The 21,125-nt window shown below is 38.1% G+C and overlaps 1 protein-coding gene across 8 annotated transcripts in view; it reads left to right on the top strand.

Moving 5' to 3' along the window:
* The window catches only part of PPP2R2C (protein phosphatase 2 regulatory subunit Bgamma), a 207,250-nt gene that overhangs the window by 91,468 nt on the left and 94,657 nt on the right, over positions 1–21,125 (top strand). Inside the window, exons 2-3 of one of the 8 annotated variants that reach the window (XM_027794803.2) lie at positions 11,097–11,247; positions 20,817–20,972. The exons of 4 other annotated variants lie outside the window; for them this stretch is intronic. In XM_027794803.2, the coding sequence (XP_027650604.1) occupies positions 20,960–20,972 (13 nt within the window). In that variant the 5' untranslated portion in view covers positions 11,097–11,247; positions 20,817–20,959. Of the gene's footprint in view, positions 1–8,183; positions 9,569–11,096; positions 11,248–20,816; positions 20,973–21,125 lie in introns of those variants that run through there. 3 more of the 8 variants (XM_027794801.2, XM_027794804.2, XM_027794800.2) reach the window with 3 other exon arrangements.

Genomic DNA, 21,125 nt, shown 5'->3' on the forward strand with positions numbered 1-21,125 from the left:
GATGCAATAATAATAATAATAATAATCATTAACACTATAATAACTGACAGAGAAACTGTACTAATACTCATGAAGATGTGTGACAGCCTCCTTGGACACCCTGGGGCTCCAGTGATAACTCCAAAAAACTTAAGCCAAAGAATGTTGCTGGTTACCAGTGAACTACAAAAAAATGTTTCCTTTGATCTGTGACATGCTGGTTCTTCCTTCACCCATGCAGCAAAATATACAGAAACGCACCTGAGGGTTCCTCAAAGATCTGCATCATAAATATGCAGCAAGGGGGAATCTGTGGCACTCATCTTGTCTGGACAAACTTGGAGGACTTCAAGTAGATGAAAGTCTTAAGCAATTTACTCATAGTGTAAGTAGATCAGACATGAATGGGTTTTGTGTTTATTTAAGATATGTACTGTAAAAATTTGTAACTGTATTGTATAGTTTGAATGTAGGGCAATACATCTGTAAACCTTAAGTGCTCTATCTGTCCATTAACTGCCCTTAGATGAGGTAAAGGAGGGTGATGCAAGGGTCAGGAGAGAGAAAAGTGCTTTGTAAAGCGGCTTTGCAGCAAAGATGTTAGGATACTTGTCAACCACCAACTCCAAACAGATTGAGTCTCTTTCTGGTCCTCCCAGCCCCCGCCCCTGTGATCCTGTGCCATAACTGATTCATAATCTATCTTCAGAGATTTTTTTTATGACACTCTCAGTTACTCCTAGCTGAACAGAATTTGAATTGTGTTCAGTTGGTCTCAGCAACACATGTCAGGTATTGCTAAATAATGAGCAGTCACACATGAGAAGGGCAAGAATAGTCACTCTTCCTGTAATCTTAGCCAAATTAATCTTTTACTCTCTGCATGTTTTTCAAAATAGTTTTGTATCTTTAATATTAGTGAAATACTAGCGTATAGGTAGTGTATGAGTATTGCTGTGGAATTGAATACATTTATATTGGAAATGTGTCTTGCTCTGCTTTGCTTTTAATTCATTTTCCACCTATTATTAAATGATAAAGTAAAAAATAAGAGAATTACAGGCAGTGCTATAAATCAATATGTGTCCTGAACTGTAGAACAAGTAATTTTTATAAGGGGGCAAGCCCTTGTATTTGTAATAAATCAAGTTCATTATCTTTTTGAGCTTCCTGATTGAGGTAATTAGTTATGCTGATACAAAGCCATCAGTGAAGACAATGCTTTGTTTTATTGAATCTTAAATTGTTTTGTAAGGGCCATTGGTTATAATCAGCTGCACATTGTAATGTAAATTTGTTTTGTTGGTGAGGAAGTAGTTTTCTCTAACCCAAATTAATACACTAAGCAACTCTCCTGCATTTAGAACAAACTGCCTTTAAGACTGTAACATAGGGAGGTATTTAAAATGCCAGATAGGACATAGCAGGTGGAGTTGGGTAAGGAGTCAATATTAACTGATGCTTGGTGCTGAGGAGAGAGTCATAAAGTTAGCAAGGGCTGCTCCGGACTGTGCAGATGACTGCCTCGGGAAGGCTTGCTGTGTGGTTTTCCCCACTTCTGCAGGTGCTGTGCTAATACCTGCCCATTCCCACAAAGAGCTCCAGAGAGGTCTGGTTAATGTCAGCTGCAAAACCTTTGGAAACTTGGGAACTGCGTATGCTTTTAGACCTGTAACATACTGCTATTATCTGAGGGGCTTTGGTTTGGAATGTGACTTCTCTCCAGCTAGGCATAAAACGTAGGTCATCGTCAAGCTAAAATTTCTGCTCTTAGGTATGGAAAAGCACGTGTGAAATCAGACTTCTTCCTCCTTTGCTTTAGCTGTAGGTAAGATTAGTCTATTCTGGGGTAGGGTCAAGCACAGCTTATTTTTCAGTATGAAAACATTGTGTGCGTCTGGAATGTGATAGTTTCTCCTCTCTTTTCAGACATCAGTTCTGACCAGTAAGTACTTGGCATTATTTCCACAGAAGTCACCCTTAGTCTGGAATAAATCCATACATTGACAAAAGGCAATGCTTGCTTGCAGAAAAGAAGTTCTGAGGTCTCCGGAGTTGCTTTTTGGCTCTTAGTTGGGTATGTCTATGATCATAAGTAAAACTAAGTAGGATGAACCAAGTAATTTCTGTGTAATTCTAGCTCTCCCCCGATGATATTTTTGGTTTTATCACTGGTTTATCTGCTGTCCCAGACTGGGCACTCCCAAGAAACATGATGCTTGTGAGCAATATAATTAATTGCTAATTAATCTTCCCTCCCTAAATGAGATGACAGTTCTTGTTCCACAATAAGTGGCTTGTTACTTCTTTAAAGGCTTCCAGTAAGGAAGAAGTTAGAAGTAGTTGAAAATAAATTAAATGGAGTAGGACCTAGCGCTGGTTTCAACCGATTTCTTTTACCATACTTTCCTCTGTTCCATGGACTGTAACCCCAAAATGTTTCCCCCCATCTTTCAGTAGCTGGTTTGCAGTTACCGTGGACGCTACGAATAAAATGAAAATGGATTAAACTGCTCTTCTGTTCAGTGTCCTTTCCATGAAAAGCATCACCCAAAATAAAAATAAAAAAAGAAGCCGACGTTACAATAAAAGAAGTGTATATTATCTTTCCAAATTGCGTACACAGAGCTAGCTGTTATACTGGCTGCTTGGTCAGGTATTCTGAGAATGGTTTTAAGTTCTGTTCCATACCAGGAGGTACAGTGTCTTTCTCCATCCTGTACAGGGAGTGTTGGCACCTGACATGAGCAGGCATTAGCCTGAAAGCTGGAAGGGCACAAATATGTTCCTTTTGATGCTGAAGCTGTGATTTTTATTAAGAACTGAAAAGGGAATTTAAATTTGGTTCTTGATTTTTTTTCTCTATATATCTTAATGGCAAAACTTTCACTGATTGAGAACTAATCACAACGTGTTACAGCATCTTGTGAAAATGTAACATTAGAAAAGACCTAATGATCTACTTTGACTAAAACTCATTATATTTAAAGAAAGCAAGATTTTTTTCTGCTTTGGTTTCTATGTAAAGTTCCAATTCAAGGGTAATTATGGATCTCCATATTCTTTTATTTCATATTAGATAACATCCTTTATTTAGGGTTAAAATAAGGGAAATCTTCCCATCAGTTCCTTTGGTCACCTGCTGTGCAAACTAATAATGTTAATCTAAAACAGGAGTGTCAGTCACATTTGAATTCCAGCATAATAGGAAGGAGACAATTAAGAGAGGGAAATTAGCTGCGCTAGTGCTATTTTGTGCTACTCAATTTTAATATCTACAGTCAATCAAATACATCAAGAATGGAAGGTGTGTTTTTAGAGATGTACAGGTTTGTTTACAGGTATATTCTGTGAATTATATTTGTGAAATAATGATGAGACATAACTATTGGTGCTTTTTTTTTTTTTAGCTTATGCTGCTATGAGAAATAAGTAGTAACATACAGGGTGAGGATTTGAGAGATTCAGCATAGAAAGAAGGGTAGTTGTGACTAAGTGCAGGTTAACACATGAGCTCTGGCATTTTTTCCTGTTAGTGATGAAACACTGAGCAATTTCACAAGGAAGTTTAAATATGCATTAGAGAAAGACTTTGCATATGCTAGGACAAAGAAAAGACATATTTTTCAGAGATCCTCTATTTCTAAGCATTTTAGCTTTGTCCATAGAAAGAAAACAGGCAGGCTACAAGAATTCCTTTAAAAGGATGAATATTGTCATTTGAAAAGAAAATAGGTACTTGCGACTGTTCACCAGCTGGGTATTAATGCAGCCAATTACTGTGTCCTGCCTTTCAAACATTATTATGTTAGAGCAAGGAAAGAGCCAATATTGTATTTTAAATGACCTTTCTAATGCTATATATACACTTATAGATTTGTGTTATTTGTCTCTTTGATTCGCCAAATGTTTCTTATTTGTGGCTCAAGGCATTAATTTATTGCAAGGCTTCAAGCTGTGGTAAGCAAGGTCATAGATTAAGAATTGATTTCCACAGTTGCTCTAGCATACAAACTAAATTTCTCTTGGTTATAAAAAGTACAGCTGGGCATAAATTCAGCTTTTCAACATTGTCTTGAAAATTAATGTTAAAGCAAATGAGAAAATACTCCTAAGTATGTATTGCATGTTTAATTTAGGCCTTCAGATAAAACCTGAGGAAAGCAAATTGTTTTTACGCTGCAAGCATCTAAGTAGAACCATGCTAGTAATTTTTTGTTGTTGTTGGGGTGGGTTTTTTTGGTTTGGTTTTGTTTTGTTATTACTTTGTCTCTTTTTTTTTTTAAATCAGATATTCTGTACAGTTTTTTGCAAATTGTATTTTGGTCAATGTTTTGATTGGTTCTTTGGTTTAGCTATATGCTCCTGGAGTCATTGCTAATTACAATAAGAATGTGGGTTTCAAAATGGAATATAATTTCTCTCCTTTGGAAATAGAGAGTCCTACAAGAAATGAAGCTATCAAAATAGCAGGATTTCTCTATCTCTAATATAAAACACAACGTCTTGTTAAACTGAAAGATTATAGACTGTAAACTGAAAATTCACTAAAATCAAGAAGGTGTGTTTTGGGGTGTTCTTTGTGGCTTGTGGGGTTTTGTTTTTTAAGATGTTCTTAGTATTGATAATGATAGTAGAGCTACAGTGTGTGTATCAATCAATTAGTATAAATGTCAGAGATGTATAACTCTTTGATGAATCTTTCTTGCAATAGATTCCTAGAAACTATCATAAATTTTAAGTGACAGAAATTGGCTTCTTAGACACATCTTTAAGGAAAATATTTCTGACGCAATACCTTGCTCAGTCCTCTGTTTCTGAACTAGTATGCCTAGAACAGAAACCATAATATGTGGTGTATGTTTCCAGATCATAATCACCATCATCATGTGACTTTACAAACATTAGCTTGACCTCTGCTGTTCCTGCATGCATCAGAGCTACTGTTTCTACCATCAGGAGAGGAACCAAATTGCAAAATTATTTTTCTAAGGTAACAGCTTGCTTGATGGGATTTCTTAGTTTGCAGTGCACAGTTCACACTGTATCTTATAGCGCTGGCCCACAAGGCAGAGACCAGTGTGTCAAATGTTTTGTGGTACACTGTTAAATAGAGGTTGAGTTGCCAACCCTGTTGCACACTAGTGCATGAAATAACTTCCTTCACAGTGGTCACAATGTGTAAGTGCAGAAAAGGAACTGGAAAGCAGTAGTGCTCTGTGATGAGAGTGATAAAATGGTTTAGCAGGTAAAACAGGTATGGAGTTATTTGAAAACATGTACTTTAAGCAGAAAAAATATATGCAGAAATGAAGTACCTCAGACTTAGAAATCACTCCTCTTTCCAATTCAGATGGATATTTTGGAGGAATGAAGTTGTTAAATTTATCTGTTGGTACAGATTCTTATCTCCTCCCTGAACTATATTTTGCAGGGTTAGAATACATGGATCTCCTTTCATGGCTGTTCCCAGCAAGTCATTTTGTTAGCACTTGATCTTCAAAATCTTGAGTTGGAGCATATTTTGAAGTGTTGAAAACTGGGGATTTTGTCAGTGTTTAAAATGCCGATAACGAACTTCCTTTTGACTTTCTTGAGATTACCATATGGAGATATTTCAAAAAAATGCATCTTTGTGATAAAATGAGGTGAATCTATTCAACTCGGAGTTTCTCTGAATAATAGAACAATCTCACTGGAAGCCTTGTTAGGAAGGAATTATAATTATCAAGTCTGGTAGTCAGGAAAGCATCTTGTTAGGGTATTACTACACGACTAACTCAAGCATGGTTCTGCCTGACAGAATACAAGATTCTGCCCATTTCCAAAATGTAGATTTCTTTTTTGAAAAGCACTTAAATATGTATGAAGAATCTTGGACTGATTCATTAACTTTGAATAAATTCCAAAGACAAATGTGGGAAATGAAGAGAAAGCAAAAATAACTAGTTGAGCAGGACTCCTTGTGTGAGGTTGTCTGCTTGCAGGGGTGTAGGACTACTACAGATATATCACTGGTAATTCGTTGTAGATACACCTGGTGGTAAACTTTGAACAAGAGAACCTATTCAGAAATAGATCTGACACCAGCCTCCTCTGTATTCATGTAGGAGTACAGATCTTCAGATTTTTTTCCTAGCTGCCTCATCCCCAGCCCACCCCCCTGCCGAGAGACAGGGCAACAAGATGGAAGAATTAACAATCAGTTTTATTCTGCTTCTGTGATGAGGTTGGTGTAAGAACATAATAGTGCTACAAATCTGGTGGTATTCTACTTTTGGATCCTCCTTGACATCAGATGTTTTCCTAAAAGCTGCAGGCAGTGTCTGCAGTCACCAAATTCTCACACCCGGTCTGTTCTCCACATGGAACCATTCCACAATCACACACAGTGCAGAACATTACAAAATTATGTTTCCAGCAAACAGAACAGAAAAGGCTGGTGAGCAGGGAGAGGGAAGCGGTCTCGCCATTTGTGCCCTCTGCCATGTGGTTCGAAGAGAGAAAATAATGGAGGGAGGTGGAGATGAATGATCCCTTGTGTAAGCCACCTGAAAAGACCCTCTGAGATTTATGGACAGGAGTTGGCAGTCTACATCTACGGAAGGTCTGTTTAGCTGCATCCTAGAAGTTTGGGCTTATGTGGAAATGCTGTGAATAATGCTGTTTGAAAAAGTGCACCCACAACATATATTTGGGACTGCTGGGCTGTTTGAGTTAGAAGTGGCTACTGCAGTGACTTTGCCTTCTGTTTGCATTTTAATTCTGGCATCTGTGTTATCTCAGCACTTGATGTGAAATCTGGCAAACTCTATGATCTTTCTGACTAGAAGAATTAAACTTGTAAAGTTCCCTGAAGGTTTGAAGTGTGTAAATATAAATATTCTTATCATACTTTCATTTTTGTGACACAATTTGTGCTTTTTCAAATGTTGTTGTCATAACGTACGTATTCTCCAGTGGTAGTAATCTGTTACTTTAATGGGGATTAATTCTGCAAAATCCAATATCTGCAGCCAGAGGGCTAACCAGATCATTTAGAAAGATCAAGGGACAGCAGCTATTTACATTTGATTGGGCTTTCTCAGACTCAAGGAGGTCAAGAAGATCAGAGATCACCACTGTATCTGTGGCTGGGGATTCTTCCAGTTTGTGGGATTGCATGGCAAGTACATGGATAGCATAAGCAGCTTCTGTGTACTCCACTGTACAGCACCTGGGGTCAGGCACTGGTCTGAAGAAGGCAACTAATAACAGGAATTAATCTATCGCTCTCCTGTCTGCACATCTCCTTGGGAATATGACTCCTTGGCATGTGTTAAAACAGGTAGTGAGGCTTCTTCAACCACTCTGAGGGGGAAAAAAATAAATAATGCGAGTAGTACTTAGTTATGCATTCCTGACTTCAGCTTCTTGCCACGCGCTGCCTTACTCTGACATGGATGGTTCTGCGAAATACACTTTGACAGAAGTTGTGAACAACTGGTCTTGCTGAGACTCTTCCCAAGCATCTGTCCACGTGTTGTTCTCTCAACACCAGAACTGACAAAGACTTCAGATTACAAAACTTAAATGTGTTCATTCCTGGTTTTTTTCCCTCATAATAGCATTTTCATCAAGGACCAGAGGCCAGCACTAAATGATAGTTTGGTCTCACATGGCTTTACTCTCAGGTGTGATGGTGGAAAATGGGACCTACTGCATGGTATTCCCAGGGGAGAGAACTTGGATGAGCAAGAAGCAAGGGCTGCCAAAATGTGCAACTGTGTCAAAGGAGTCCTGGTACTGTAGGTTTCAAATGCTCTGTAATTTAAAAAGTATCACACTCGTTAGTGTATCCTATCTGTTTAAAAAGAGCTTTAGCTGTACCTCACTCTTCACTGTTTGTCTGCTGTGGAATTTTTCCTTTGTGATAAGGCTAACTTGGAACATTTCAGGCTTTCCTCTCCCTAGTAGAAGGGGTGAACTCACAGTCAACACAGCAAGCGTGAAGCAGCTCTGCATTAAGCATTCCGCCTCTGCGGTTACTCTGTTGCTGTGATTAGATTTGAACAGCTCTAGATTTCAGTACTCTGCGTCGCTGGGCTTTCAGTTTTTAATTTTAAAGTTTTCATAGCCAGGGAGGAGAACAGTGGGGGGTTTCATATCCAACCACAGCCCCTTCCCCCCCAAAAAAAAGGTTAAGCTGTGAGTGAAATGCTATTAAAAGCAACACTCATACAGATGCCAAGCAGGAAGATACAGCAAGCATATAATAAAGAACAATTAATTTGCTTCAGAAGGAATGTCTGTGAAATAATAAATTATTTAAAAACAGGTTTCCTTCTGTTTATCTTCTTTTAATCTTAGTTATTTTCTAACTAGGCAATGAAGACTCTGGTTCCACTTAATGTCTTGGTAACCTTGCATTGAAATGCTAGTATTTTACAGCACTGATACCTAATTTTAGCAATCATTATTATGCATAAGTGTCTTGAAATTTGCTACTTTTTACACTTACAGGTTTTGCTGAGGGCGCGCAGACTTAATTTAGTTCATTACTATAAGGCAAAATGAGACACTTCATGGATTTTTCATAAGGACACACATTTTTGTTTACGGTTAGATGAACACAATAAGCTGTGTAACGCCTATGTCTGAGTAGATGTAGGTATTTATGCTGTGCACAGGTTAACTTTTTCTTTTCTCCAGATATGTAGGCATAAAGCATGGATAAAAGTGCAGTGTTTAGTTCTTAGACATTGCACAATGTCCTTTGGTCAGCAGTTACTTTATACAAACTTGATTTCTGTATTACTGTGTGGGAGGATGGTAGCATTCATCATAAATCCCAAGGCTAGAAATTAGAAGATCTGAGCAGATTAAGAAGATCTTTTTAAAGGAAACTTGCAAGAAAAGTTCTTTCATTTGAAAAGCTATGGTTGACTTTCTCAAATTATGGTTGTTTGCTCATCTGACCCATTTGTCCAGTAAAAATAATGCTAAATCCTGTGACATCTTCAGTAGAGCTTTTTTTCATCACGGGAATACAGTATTCATTGCTTCATGGCATTTGCTTTTTATAAACAAGAACTATGATTGATAATGTTCTTGTGAGTATCCTAAACCAGCGTTTGGAACATACATATTTCAGGTGTGAATATGCAGCCAGACCTTGATACTATAACCACTGTGTTCCAGTTATATATTTGGTAAGTATTTTCATATTTTTTTAAAAAAAATGTATGGATTTTTTTTAACCAATGGATACTCCATCACTAAAAATCAGCATTATCTTGGATCCTTTCTCAGTCTTCAGTCTTTTGCAAATTGCAGTAGCATACATTCTGAAAAACATGACTGCTGATTTAGAACACCTTCAGTCACTGATGCAAGCTTAAGAAGAAGCATCAGCAGTGTAGGATGGCTATACTACAATTTTCACTCCATGGAAAGTCTGCTCAGTGTTTTGCAGTGCCATGCATTCTCTGTTACATGGCATACGCCTACACTGGCTCAACCAGCGGAAAATCGACAAAAGCATGCAGACGCTGACAGAGATGCTTGAAGAAGTTGAAGAAGTAGAGGTCATCTGGTGTGAAGCTTCTAGGTATGCCCTTCTTTTTATCAACAAAATGACATAGTACTTGAACTATTGATTGTCTTTTACTTGATGTCTGAATACAGATTTTTTTTTTTTTTATAATACTTATTGCTTTCTTGTTGATGGGAAGTTGAAGAAGGGAGTTGATCAAAATATGCGGGGCAGTTCATGTTAATACAGAACCTGTCTCCCTTTTCCACCCTCTCAATAAAATGCAGTGGCATGGGACAATTTGAATGCAGTCCTAATGACATGGAAAAGCAAAAAGAGAGGCCACAGACTTGCAAATAAAAATTAATTGTTATTTGCTCATTTGAAACTGGCAAGGAGGCAACCAATACGTTGCTCCATGACTAGCTCTAAGTTACTAATGGTACCTGAACTGTGTTTTATGTATCACATTATTCATGTACTTGATCATCATTCTTTCATCATATTTTATGTTCTTGGCCTGTCTGAGTTCATTTGTGGCAGGGAGAAGCCTCTGTGCTCTTCTTGGATGGCTTTTGGTTTCTGTTTTCCTTTGTTTTAAAAATAATCAGATTGCAAGTCTTACACAGGGGGATGCTCATCCTTGATGGAGCTCATCCTTGTTTTGCTGTCTAGACCATGAGCATCTGATATGTGACATTTCTCTACTTGCTGCAAAACTACTCCAGTAACTCCATGCTGTTCTGACTACCTCCCCGCGCCCCCCCCCCCCCCCCCCCCCCCCCCCCGGCACTAATACATGGATGGTTCCTGACTTATTAGTATCTTTTTTTAGTTCTCTGAGAATTATTTCTTTTTTTCTGTCAAAAAGAGAAGGTGGTAAAAACTAGCTACAGTGGAGCAGAGTAATAAGAAAAACAACTAACTATTCAGACTCAGTTTAGGGGAAAGAAATTTTGATTTCTCATTGTCTTTCTCTTAAATAAACCAAGAGGTAGGTTTGTTCTTTAGTCTACACCCATGTTTACACTTTCCTTCTTTATGCTTATCTGCAGATCAAGTCCACTACTAAACAGAGGTGCTCTCTCTGCCAAAAGTTAAAGTGACCCAAGAGTAGTCTTAAAGTGAACCCACATGATATGTGTGCTTTCAGTCTGTATTGTTGTTCGCAACCTGAGTATAATTTGGTTTCACAGTACCCACAGCATGCCAGCAAAGAGCTAATCCTGTACGTGGGCAGTGTATTGTTCCATATTGCCCATTCCTAGTCCTGTCAGGCCATATAAATAACCATGGGTCAGTGCTGGGGCTTCCCCCTCAACATAGTCCTGCGATTTGGGCTGATGCAGCTTCTTTATATGGGGTGGAGGGTTTATACTGTGAGTGGCAGTTGAATTTTCAAGTAAAAAGGAGCTCAGATACCCACTGAAAAGACTGTATTGATATAAGGAGATACTGGATGTAGTGTTAAAGGATTTATTTAATAGCAGAACTAATTGACACAGTTTTGAAAAGTAGGGGGCTAAAGAGAGAAATTAAATGACTTATCTGTTACATGGCCGAAGTGGATCAATGGCTTTGCTTTTATGTTTTTGTTTGAAAGATAACACCTGCTGGCTGCAGCGTGGGGGGATTCAGCTTCCTTCTGGAGCCTGAGCAAATCACTTGAGGAAGATCTTGCTTTCTGCTGCATCCTGAAGACAACATGGAAGGGGAGAGCATCTATGAAGTTGATTCTGGAGATGGGCTTGGAGGTAAGGATGCCTATCACTTATTTTGTCTTCATCCCAGATGGCCGGTTACAGGGAACCCTTATGACAATGGACCTCGGAAGCCAGAAAAAGCAAATGTGATAAAATGTTTACAGTTCATTGATTGTACTATGTTACTTGACAAGCAGTGAATAAAAATTTTTGAAAACAACTGTGTCCTAGAGGAAGTAGCACACCTAGACACTGCATGTTCTAAATGTTATTTAGAGTCTGAGATGTCTCAAAGATGATGCAAACGCTAAATATTTACAATAAAAGTAAAGGCATATAGCCTTTTCTGTCTGTCTTTGCTTTTCCTTTTTCTGTCTTTCACATGGTGAGTAACTGTATTGAACGCACTTTCTGTTTTGTTTGTATTTTTTTTTTAGCTGGATTACAGAAAATGGCATGAAATGGTATTGACTCTGTCTTTATACTAGCAACCCATGTGTAGACAGAGACTTTTCATTGACCTAAAATAAAGAGTTAGCTTTATTTTCTTGCTTAGTTACTAACTCTACAGGTGTCCTTTAGCAAATCAGCTAATGTCGTTGCTATGGTTTATCATTTTCATAAAGGGGCAAACAGCTTCTCTGAGAAAGTAATACTACATACATCTACAGGGCTGTTGTTCTTTGCATGTAATGCAGGAGACCTTTGACAGAGTTTTTTGTTACATCCATCTGTTTTTAATTCCTGGTTTAACACAGCTTCTTCTGAGATAAACTAATCAAACACCTTTGTCTAGTTTGAAGAACACCTTGAACTGCCTAGGTCAACTCGCTTTTGAACTCAGAAGTCTAAATATTATGGCAAAGAATGAGTTTCTACATTAGAACATTTTAATAACATAAGTCTTGGTGTGCTGCACATCTGCTTGATGGTTTAGATGTTTTCCTGTGACTGTATTGTAAGCAGGTAGACAGCTTTTTGTCTGAGTGTACTGTGCTTGTGCTAAGATGCCCCCTTTTGTGCTTATTTCTTCCGTAATACTTTTCCTGGACCCTAGCTGTATCAGCAGTACTAGGAGAAACAGTTTCTACTGTCTTTACCACTGAATTTCCTTCTCATTAATGAGTTGCTTTCAGACACTCATCAGTTGGGCTACCATGCAGATATGTATCCTTAAGCAGTTGGAGTTTTTTTAAGACAAAAACCCCCTGGTTGTTCAAGTCACTTTTAAAATTCTTGATAATACTCTCTATGAAATAATTATTTTGTCATAATAAATCTTGTAACAAGAGCAATATAAGTATTTATGCTGAAATAATGCCTTTCTGCTAGGTGAATGAAGGATAATAAAGTAGCAGCATAGTCTTTGACATTGTAAACATTTGTGTTGCCCTTTCCCAAAGTTTTGGAAACAGCTGGAGCCATCATTATGATTGTTACTCGTTAGGATGCAAAATGGGAAAGTAATCTATCTCAAGCACTAGTATTGGTCTTACCATTGTGTCCTTCACTCACTGAATCTCTGCTGTGGTGTGGCATCTTTGTAATGTTTTTCATGCCACTTCGAGCATGGAAAAATTCTTTCAGATATGAAGTTAAAGACAATTTTGTATCCCAGCCCTCCTTGTGTCTGACCTTTGTTGTTATAAGTTACTGACCTTGAATCTACATTTTTCTTATTTATATAGGCAAGACTAAGTGTGTATGATTACACAGAATGGGTAACCACATTTCTGGCTTGTCCTGTTCTCTCTCTTCCTTTTGGATTCTGACTTAAGATAAGATTTTCAGAGCAAATTTACTATTTTTGGGAAGCAGAATAGATTTTCATTGACATAATTTGAATAGAATTACTGGTACAAAATCAGAATCTGGTCTTGTATGTGATAGGGCTGTATTTATAGGAGCATGTTGGTATCTCTAATGTACGTATTTCTGTGATGCTTTTTTGAACAAAGTGTGCATGCATGAATAATACCAACCACAGAGAGTACCACTTCACATTTTTCAGGAAACAGGTGATAATCTTTCTGTGTGAATAGCTCGAAAGCAGCTCAAGTAAAAAAAAAATTCTTGCCTTATCCCTTATAGACAAAACAAAGGTATATCACAACAAACTCGCCAAAAAAATCCCATTCTGAATGTATGAGGAATGGGCAAGAGCTAGCACTTTGTTATGATCAGCCCATCAAGCATTCTTAGCTGATGAGTACGGGAAGCGTTGGAAACTCCATGTTTTAAAATCTAGGGCAGCTAAAACATTGAATGTGGCTTTGCTAAGTTTCTTGGATTCTCTTTGTCCTGCTTTTCCTGTTTCCACTTGAGATACAAAAATGACAATTATATGTTGTTTATGGAGCCACACTAGGGAATTTTACAGCTTTATAGAATGTAAACTAAAGAAAAATGTGACTTTAAAATAAATATTTTTAAAAAGATGACATGTATACTTTCTGAGATAGGTACATAGTTCTCAGTAATGTATAACAAAGTCTGTATACACTCTATATATTATAAATCCAGCATACCTTGAGATATGTACATGTCAAGAACAAATGTATGATTAAAATTAGGCTGATGTCTGAATTATGACTTATCAAGATCTGAGACAAAACAGAAACATGCCCATTTTCAGTAACATGGGTAGAATATGTCGAGCAATTTACTAGTAAGATGAAATCACCTCCAAAAAATAAAGTATATTTTGTTAATTCAGGTTCTGGGGTCTCTGATGGAGGAGTTTCCTGAGATCTTAAACTCCCTGTGAGACTGCTTGAGTTGAGGGTCAAAAGACCTTAAGAATTTTGTAGCCATTTCTTGTCAGATCCAAAAAAATAATATTGATAAAAATATTACTCCATAGTTCATTATTTCATTACTAGAAAATCAGACCACTGTTTTCAGGAATCCGAGTAAGGCTCTTCCCCTCATTTTAATTGCAAAATAATGTTTGGATTTTCATAGGTGTGGGTGGCTTATAGAACTCCTTGATGCCAGTAAAAACTCAGGAATGATGTTTATAGAGATCAAGTAAATTAATTTGATGCTGTGGAGTTTTGTACTTAACTCAGACTTCTTTGATTTAAAAATTAGCCCTAATATTAAAAGCAATGTAGGTAGTTGTGCTGAAGCCTTTGTACCTGGTCTTTTTGACTTAATGTTACTTTATAGCAAGTTTTGAATGCCTCTTAAATGATGCACAGAGAGCAGAGCTGGCTTTTCTCCTGGCCTATAAAGCCAGACTCAGTGGGGGTCATTATTTTGTTATTATGCAGTGAAATAGTCTCCTGAGTACAAGCCACCCCAAACATGGTGGAAAAGAGACAGGACTGTAATTCTTCGCTGTGCAATACACTGAAGACCTGTTATGGCTAACCTAGAACAGAAGGGCACATCTACCTCAAAGCAAAAACTTCATAGCTTCAGTTGCCTAGGAGAGATTTGCGCTCTCCTCATACACAGGAGCTCTGTAGTGGGGTGACCTTGGCTGGCTGCCAGGAGCCCAGCAAGCTGCACTCTCATTCCCACTTCTCAGCAGGACAAGATGATGTCTTGCTTCTTGGGAAAGAAAATAAGATGAAAGGATAAGGAGAGGGGCATCACTCATTGGTTACTGTCACAGGTGAAACAGACTAGACTTGAGAAATATTCATTTATTACTAATTAAAAATACAGTAGGTTAGTGACAAAAACCCCAAAACAAAACCCATCTTCTCCTCACCCCCTTTCTTTCCAGACTCAACTTCACTCCTTCCTTCCTAACTTTTCTGCTACCTCTTGCCACCCCTGAGCAGCGCAGAGGGATGGGGAATGAGAGTTACACTCAGTCCATAACATTTCATCTCTCCTGCGCCTTTTCCTCCTGCTCTTCCCCTGCTCCAGTGTGAGGTCCCGCTCAGGGGACACCGTCCTTCATGACCTTCTCCAGCATGGGTCCTTCTCATGGGCTCTTCAAGAACTGTTCCAGTATGGATCCTTTCCACAGGGTACAGTCCCTCAGGCACGTACTGCTTCAATGTGGGTCCCCACAGGCCACAGTTCTTCCCAGAAAACCTGCCTCTTTGTGGGCTCCTCTCCATGGAACCACAACTCCTGCTCGGAGGCTGCCCCAGTGTGGGCTGTCCATCGGCTGCAGTTTCCTTCAGGGCATCTTGACTTGCTCTGGTGTGGGGTCCTCTATGGGCTGCAGGTGGGTATCTCTCCACTGTGGTTCTCCATGGCCTGCAGGAGGACAACCTGCATCACCATGGTCTTTTCCATGAGCTGCAAGGTAACTGCTGCTCTGGCGCCTGGAGCACCTTCTCCCCCTCGTTTTCAGTGACCTTGGTGTCTGCAGGGCTATTTCGCTCAGGTTTTCCCATTCCTGTCTCTCAGCTGCTCTTGTGCAGCTTTTTCACCCTTTCTTAAATATGTTATCACAGAAGTGCCGCTGGCATCACTCATGGGCTCAGCTCTGGCCAGTGGTGGGTCTGTCCTGGAGCTGCTGGAAGCGGCTCTTTACACCACAGGGGCATCTCCTGGTGTCTTCTCACAGAAGCCACCGCTGAAGCTCTCCCCCCAACAAAACCTTGCCGTATAAACCCACCACAGACTCCATACGGTTATTGCAGAGCAATATGCTGCTCCAATTATATTACCTGTAGACCTGATGCAGTTCTTAGAGGGTGTTGTCATTAAGTGATTGTCTTTATTATCAATATATTGTGGCTACTTGGATGTGTTCCTAAAAGTAGTAACTAACTGGGGCAATGTAAAGTGTATTTGGAGACATTCCTTTAGAAACTTTTAATCATTTTAATTATGAACTGATATTGTTATTAATTAAAACCGAAGATCAAGCTCTATTATTATTGCGCTTCTGTGGACTTGATTTTTCAAAATTTAATCCTGTTTGCTTTGGCAAAGAGTTTGAAGCTTCAAGGTATATATGCAGAATCAATACCATGGCACATATTTTTTCCTTGTTCCCTGTACTGTATTTTAATAAGAACCTGAAAGTTTGCAGCTGCCCAAAAGGTATTACAGGGAAGAGACTAGGGAGGGATTCGGCAACTTCGGTGGTTCTGTTGTGGTGTTTATATTTACACCAGATCTGCTTTTGGCCTGATGTTTTCACTTGTAGCTCTTCAAGTAAAAAATCCTTCCTGTGTATTATTAGTAGGGCTGTGAGCCAGTTGCTATGGTATTCAGCTTTTTTTTTTTTTTTTTTTAAACCAATCTGCTTGCTTTTGTGATGATTCAGCCCAGAATAAGAAATCGGTCACACAGACTAGAGCTGTAATCAAAAAAGCAGCTATTGTTGGCTTGAAAATCTATAGAGGTTGGGAGAATAGCAGAATTTGAGTTCAAGAAAATATTTATCACAGTCTGTGTTTACGGTATATATTCTAATGTGTAACTGTATGCTAGTACTGGTGGTAATGGCAGTAGTCCTTTTTCAGGATGATGATAAAAATTGAATCACTGGACTAATTTCTCTGTGTTGTTCTACCACCCCAAGGGCATCAGTAATTTCAAGCTAAAAAATGATCAGGTGTTTTTATTCTGTGGCCGGTTTTGATTTTTTTCATTGTGTTACTAAATGGTACTATGTTTCTGACAGGATGTTATTTGCTAGTGGAAGATTACCAGACTCTGCTGCTTGTCTTCTCAATTTTAGTGTTGCTGTTTGGCTAATAAGAAAATTCTGGAAGACTGCTGGGTAATGTAGAAGGATTTTAAAGTCATAATGGTGCTGATATGTAGCTGCGGTGATCCAAGGATAAAAGAAAGACAAAGTAGTTAGAGGGAGGTATGTTCTGATAGATTAACTATCTAAAAAGGTAGGACAGACTTGTAGGTATTCTACATGTTTTAAGAAGCTCTTGTCTGCTTGAAGGCAAGGTTGTTTTCCTATCCACCCTGGCTGCAACTGTATCAGCAGGACGAAGAAAAGATACTGCTCTTTTATGGAAAAGAATTTATTTTTGAAGTCATGTCTATACCCCAAATAAAACTTTTAAATTTCAATGTAGAAATCACAAGGAATCACACTTGTAAAAGGCAGCGCTACATACAGAAAGGCCATCAAAATCTAGACAGTGCAGCTGATAACAGTAAATATGTGAAAACACATTTGAATTTGGAAATAACTAGAAAAAAAATATTTCCTTTAGGAATGCTCTTTGTCTGTGTGCTCTGTACAATATATTGCCAAAAGCCTTTCCCAGTGCGCAGCAGGATCTCCTGAAGAACACTTTACTTACTGCTCCCAGAAGTGTTATAAGACCTTTCATTTTCTTTCCCACAGCCTTATGCAGTACCCCTTCTTTTTCTGTATGCAGGTAATAACGTACCACTGTGGATTAAAATGCTGGCAGTGAATAATGATAATCTCTGCTGTCACTGAGCATGAACAAAACCACTTCCTAGTTATCAAAGGTTTGACTAAGAATAGCAACTAAATGATGAAGTTGAATCTTGGAGAGGCTTTAATGATGCTGATAGAGACCTTGAACTTTTCCACTTCTGGAACAGCTCCATTTCAATGTTTGAATTCCTCGTTGTCACTAGACATCCAGGTAAACCTCAGTGTGCTGTGTACATGCCACCAGAACAGTAAAGCAGTCAGCTGTGATGTTCAGGAAATACAGGTTTCTAAGCATGTGGTACATGACTTTGCAAGAGGTCAAGAGGAAGATGTGCATCAGCTTATCAAACAAAATGAAAAATCTACCTTCCAAGATAATACAAAAAATAAAAAAGAGCAGAGCAAAAACAACCCCAAAAAAAGACATCACAGCAAACTACTCTTCCTTGTTTATAGTAAGTAGTAAGTCTTAATTTATTGTGCTGGGATTCCTGCATTGGTAATAAGTGGTACATGGAGATATCCCTATTGACTGTTTAGCTAAACAGGCTAAAGTCTTTTTAGGTCAATTATTAATTTTTATTTATGTCAAATCTATGCTTTAAACACATACTCATGGGACAATCTCCTATGTTTTCCAGTGAAATGAAAAACCGAGAAAAATCTAGATGTATCAAGAGATATTTTTAGAGTTTATTTAATATCTGTGGGTGTCACATTTGTTAGTTCCCACTGGATGTCTGAATACATAAAAAACACATCCAGAAGACACGGTTTTTAACACTCATGTTTTATCTTCTGATGTTTTCATCAGAAGCTTTTTATTGTTTGTTAGTGTTTTTAAACTTACTTTAAAGAACTATTTACTAAGTTACAAGATGTGTATGAATGACCAGCAGTCACTATGGCATTATAGTCATTACAGTATGGCAGATAGTTTTGTGCTATAATAAATGTGGGATATTTTATATTTATTCTTATCTTCATCTAGAAATATATTTGTAAATACAGGAGGGAGAGCAAAGGATGAGAGTTGTTCTTCTTGGACGCAGCTTTTTGGTGGCTTGCATTCAAAATCTGTAGAGGGCATTTATGAAAAGTGATGCTAATCTGTAACCACTGCTGACAATAAAAATATTGTGGAAATAATCCTGAAGGTAATTATGAAATCAAAATGCTCATAAATACTAGCAAGGTGCTTAAGTGACAATTGGTGTCTTTGGTCCAGGTCTTCACTTGATGGCAGGGATATAGTGAGTTTATTAAGGGATGACAATTTGAAATGTAAAAATAGAAAAACTCAGCAAATGGGTCCTAGCAAAATGACAGAAATATGACTTGTCAGAGTTCTCCTGTAGTTGTCTGCTGCAGATAAATGCTTAGATGAAGTCTTCCAGTAGTGGGATAGATGATCTAGAGATAAATTGTTCTGTTCTTTATTCAAGCACCACAGTCATTGATCATATCATTTTTAAAGTGTTAAGCATCTAAAATTCTTAAGCCAGAAAGTGGGCAACAATATTCAAGCTCTTCGAAGTACTTTCTGCAGTGGCCCTTGCATTTTATTATTTTTGCAAGAGCACCTATACAAAATACAAATTTTAGTAGTTTTTTGAGTGACATCTAAAGTACACGTATGTTCCTGTATGACTTCACTTAGAAATTGCTCTTGGCTAATAATTGCCAACGTCTACTTGCCACCCAGCTTGTAAGGCAAGTCATAAGGAACAAGATTTCATTTAGTAGAGCTCTACGTTTTTAAAAGAAGTGTAATGCAAGAGATAGGGAGTGTATATTAGTTTGCTTATATAAAGAATACTCTGTGCACTGATCTGTTCTTCAAAGACATGGCTTGCTACATTTCACTTGACTTACTGTTCGCAAGTTGTATACGCATACTGATAGTTCTTCACTGCTCTTACTGAATCTTTGCAAGTAGTGACATACACCAGTCCCCTGCTGGTGTAAGTATCCCAGCTCCACTGCTTTTGGAAATTATAATAGGGATATGATGGTCTACAATACCCAGAGGACTTGCCCCATTTCCTTCAAAAGAATATGGTGGGCTTGATTCAGATTCAGCATTTATGGCAGTACTGCTTTTAATATTGCAAATATAAGTAGAAAGAAAACTCCCTCATGAGTATGATGCATGCAGATACACACCTGAGTGACTAACTTGAATTGATTGCTGCTGTCTGGACTGGATTCACATAATGACAAATGTCTTCATAAAAATAACTGCTTTGATACAGCACTTCATCTTTCTGAGTTTCAACGCTCCGCAAATTTAAGTATAAGCATGTGTAAATAAACATTGAAATCATCCCAGCACGTACAATAGATTTTCTTTTTTGCCCTGTTCAGTACTTGCATGTATTTCCTTTGCAGTGTATCTTCTAGAAAAGAAAGGCTTTTGGAGAAAAGTGAAAGATAGAAATTAAAATGGAGAATAAATTTTTACATGGATCCATTAATTTTTTCTCTTTGATGCTATGTAGACCTGGGATGAGTGGTTGATAGCTCGGGCTGCTCTGCTTTGAATACCAATGTTAATATAAAATGGGTTCCTTAACTTCCTCTCCTAATGTTCTGATAACAGAAACGCAGTTTGTTTCTTTGAAATAGAGCATTTTATTTTTATGCTTCTGTGATTATTTTTTTTTCATTTCTGTTTTTCATTAGGAAGGTCCTACCTTTAAAAGGGAAAGAGCACCTGTTCTCTAGATCCTGTAGACTGGTTTTTGGGGGGCTCCATTTTAAATTTTATTGACTGAAGCAGTTAATGCTTCTTAAAACCCTGCTTCAATAAACATTCTCTTAAACTGTTGTTGTTGTTGAGGGTAAACTGATTAATGTGTGTTGAATCCCTTCAACAGCTGTACAACGAGTTTCACACCAAGGAATTTCAAAGTAATTATTTCAATGACAGATCAGGACTGGACTATCAGCACGTCCCTGATAATTCCAAAGATAGTACCTACTACTTTGGGGTTAGGAGTATGAGAGAGGAAACTTTCCTCAGTCTCAGCTAATTACACTCATGAAAGCGGATATAGGAGCTAGAAGGATCAGGGCTGCAGCCTGTGACTTACACTTTTGTAAATCTGGGAATGTCCACTGAGAGGAAGTATTCTGTTACTGAAAGTGATTGGGAGAACAAGGTGCTTGCTTGCTTACAGGGTCAACAGTTTTGTTCCTGCTTGAAACATTATCCTTAGATGAGGAAAGTTTTCACCATTTTTTTGTCTTGAATTTCTTTGTTTTTTAGGGAAAGCTATAAGGAAGCTTGTGCGCAAGGCGACTGTGGTGGCATCTAGAATCCTCAGATTTCCTTGACTGAATCCATCTGGGTTTAGCCCTAAATATAGTAGACAAGCTGCACTGCTTGCACTGATAAATTGTATCTTCCAAATGATAGACCAAGGTACAGTCATGTATACTAACCGTTTTTGATCTCATTTGACTCTTGATTCTGTTGCTTTTTGGGTAGTTGTGACAGTACAGTTTGTCCCCGTTGTTGTGGACTATCTTTTCATATCAGTATTCCCAAAAAAATATTAATTGAAAGAGACTTCTG

This window comes from Falco peregrinus, chromosome 2, assembly GCF_023634155.1.
Source record: "Falco peregrinus isolate bFalPer1 chromosome 2, bFalPer1.pri, whole genome shotgun sequence".
Taxonomy (NCBI): domain Eukaryota; kingdom Metazoa; phylum Chordata; class Aves; order Falconiformes; family Falconidae; genus Falco; species Falco peregrinus.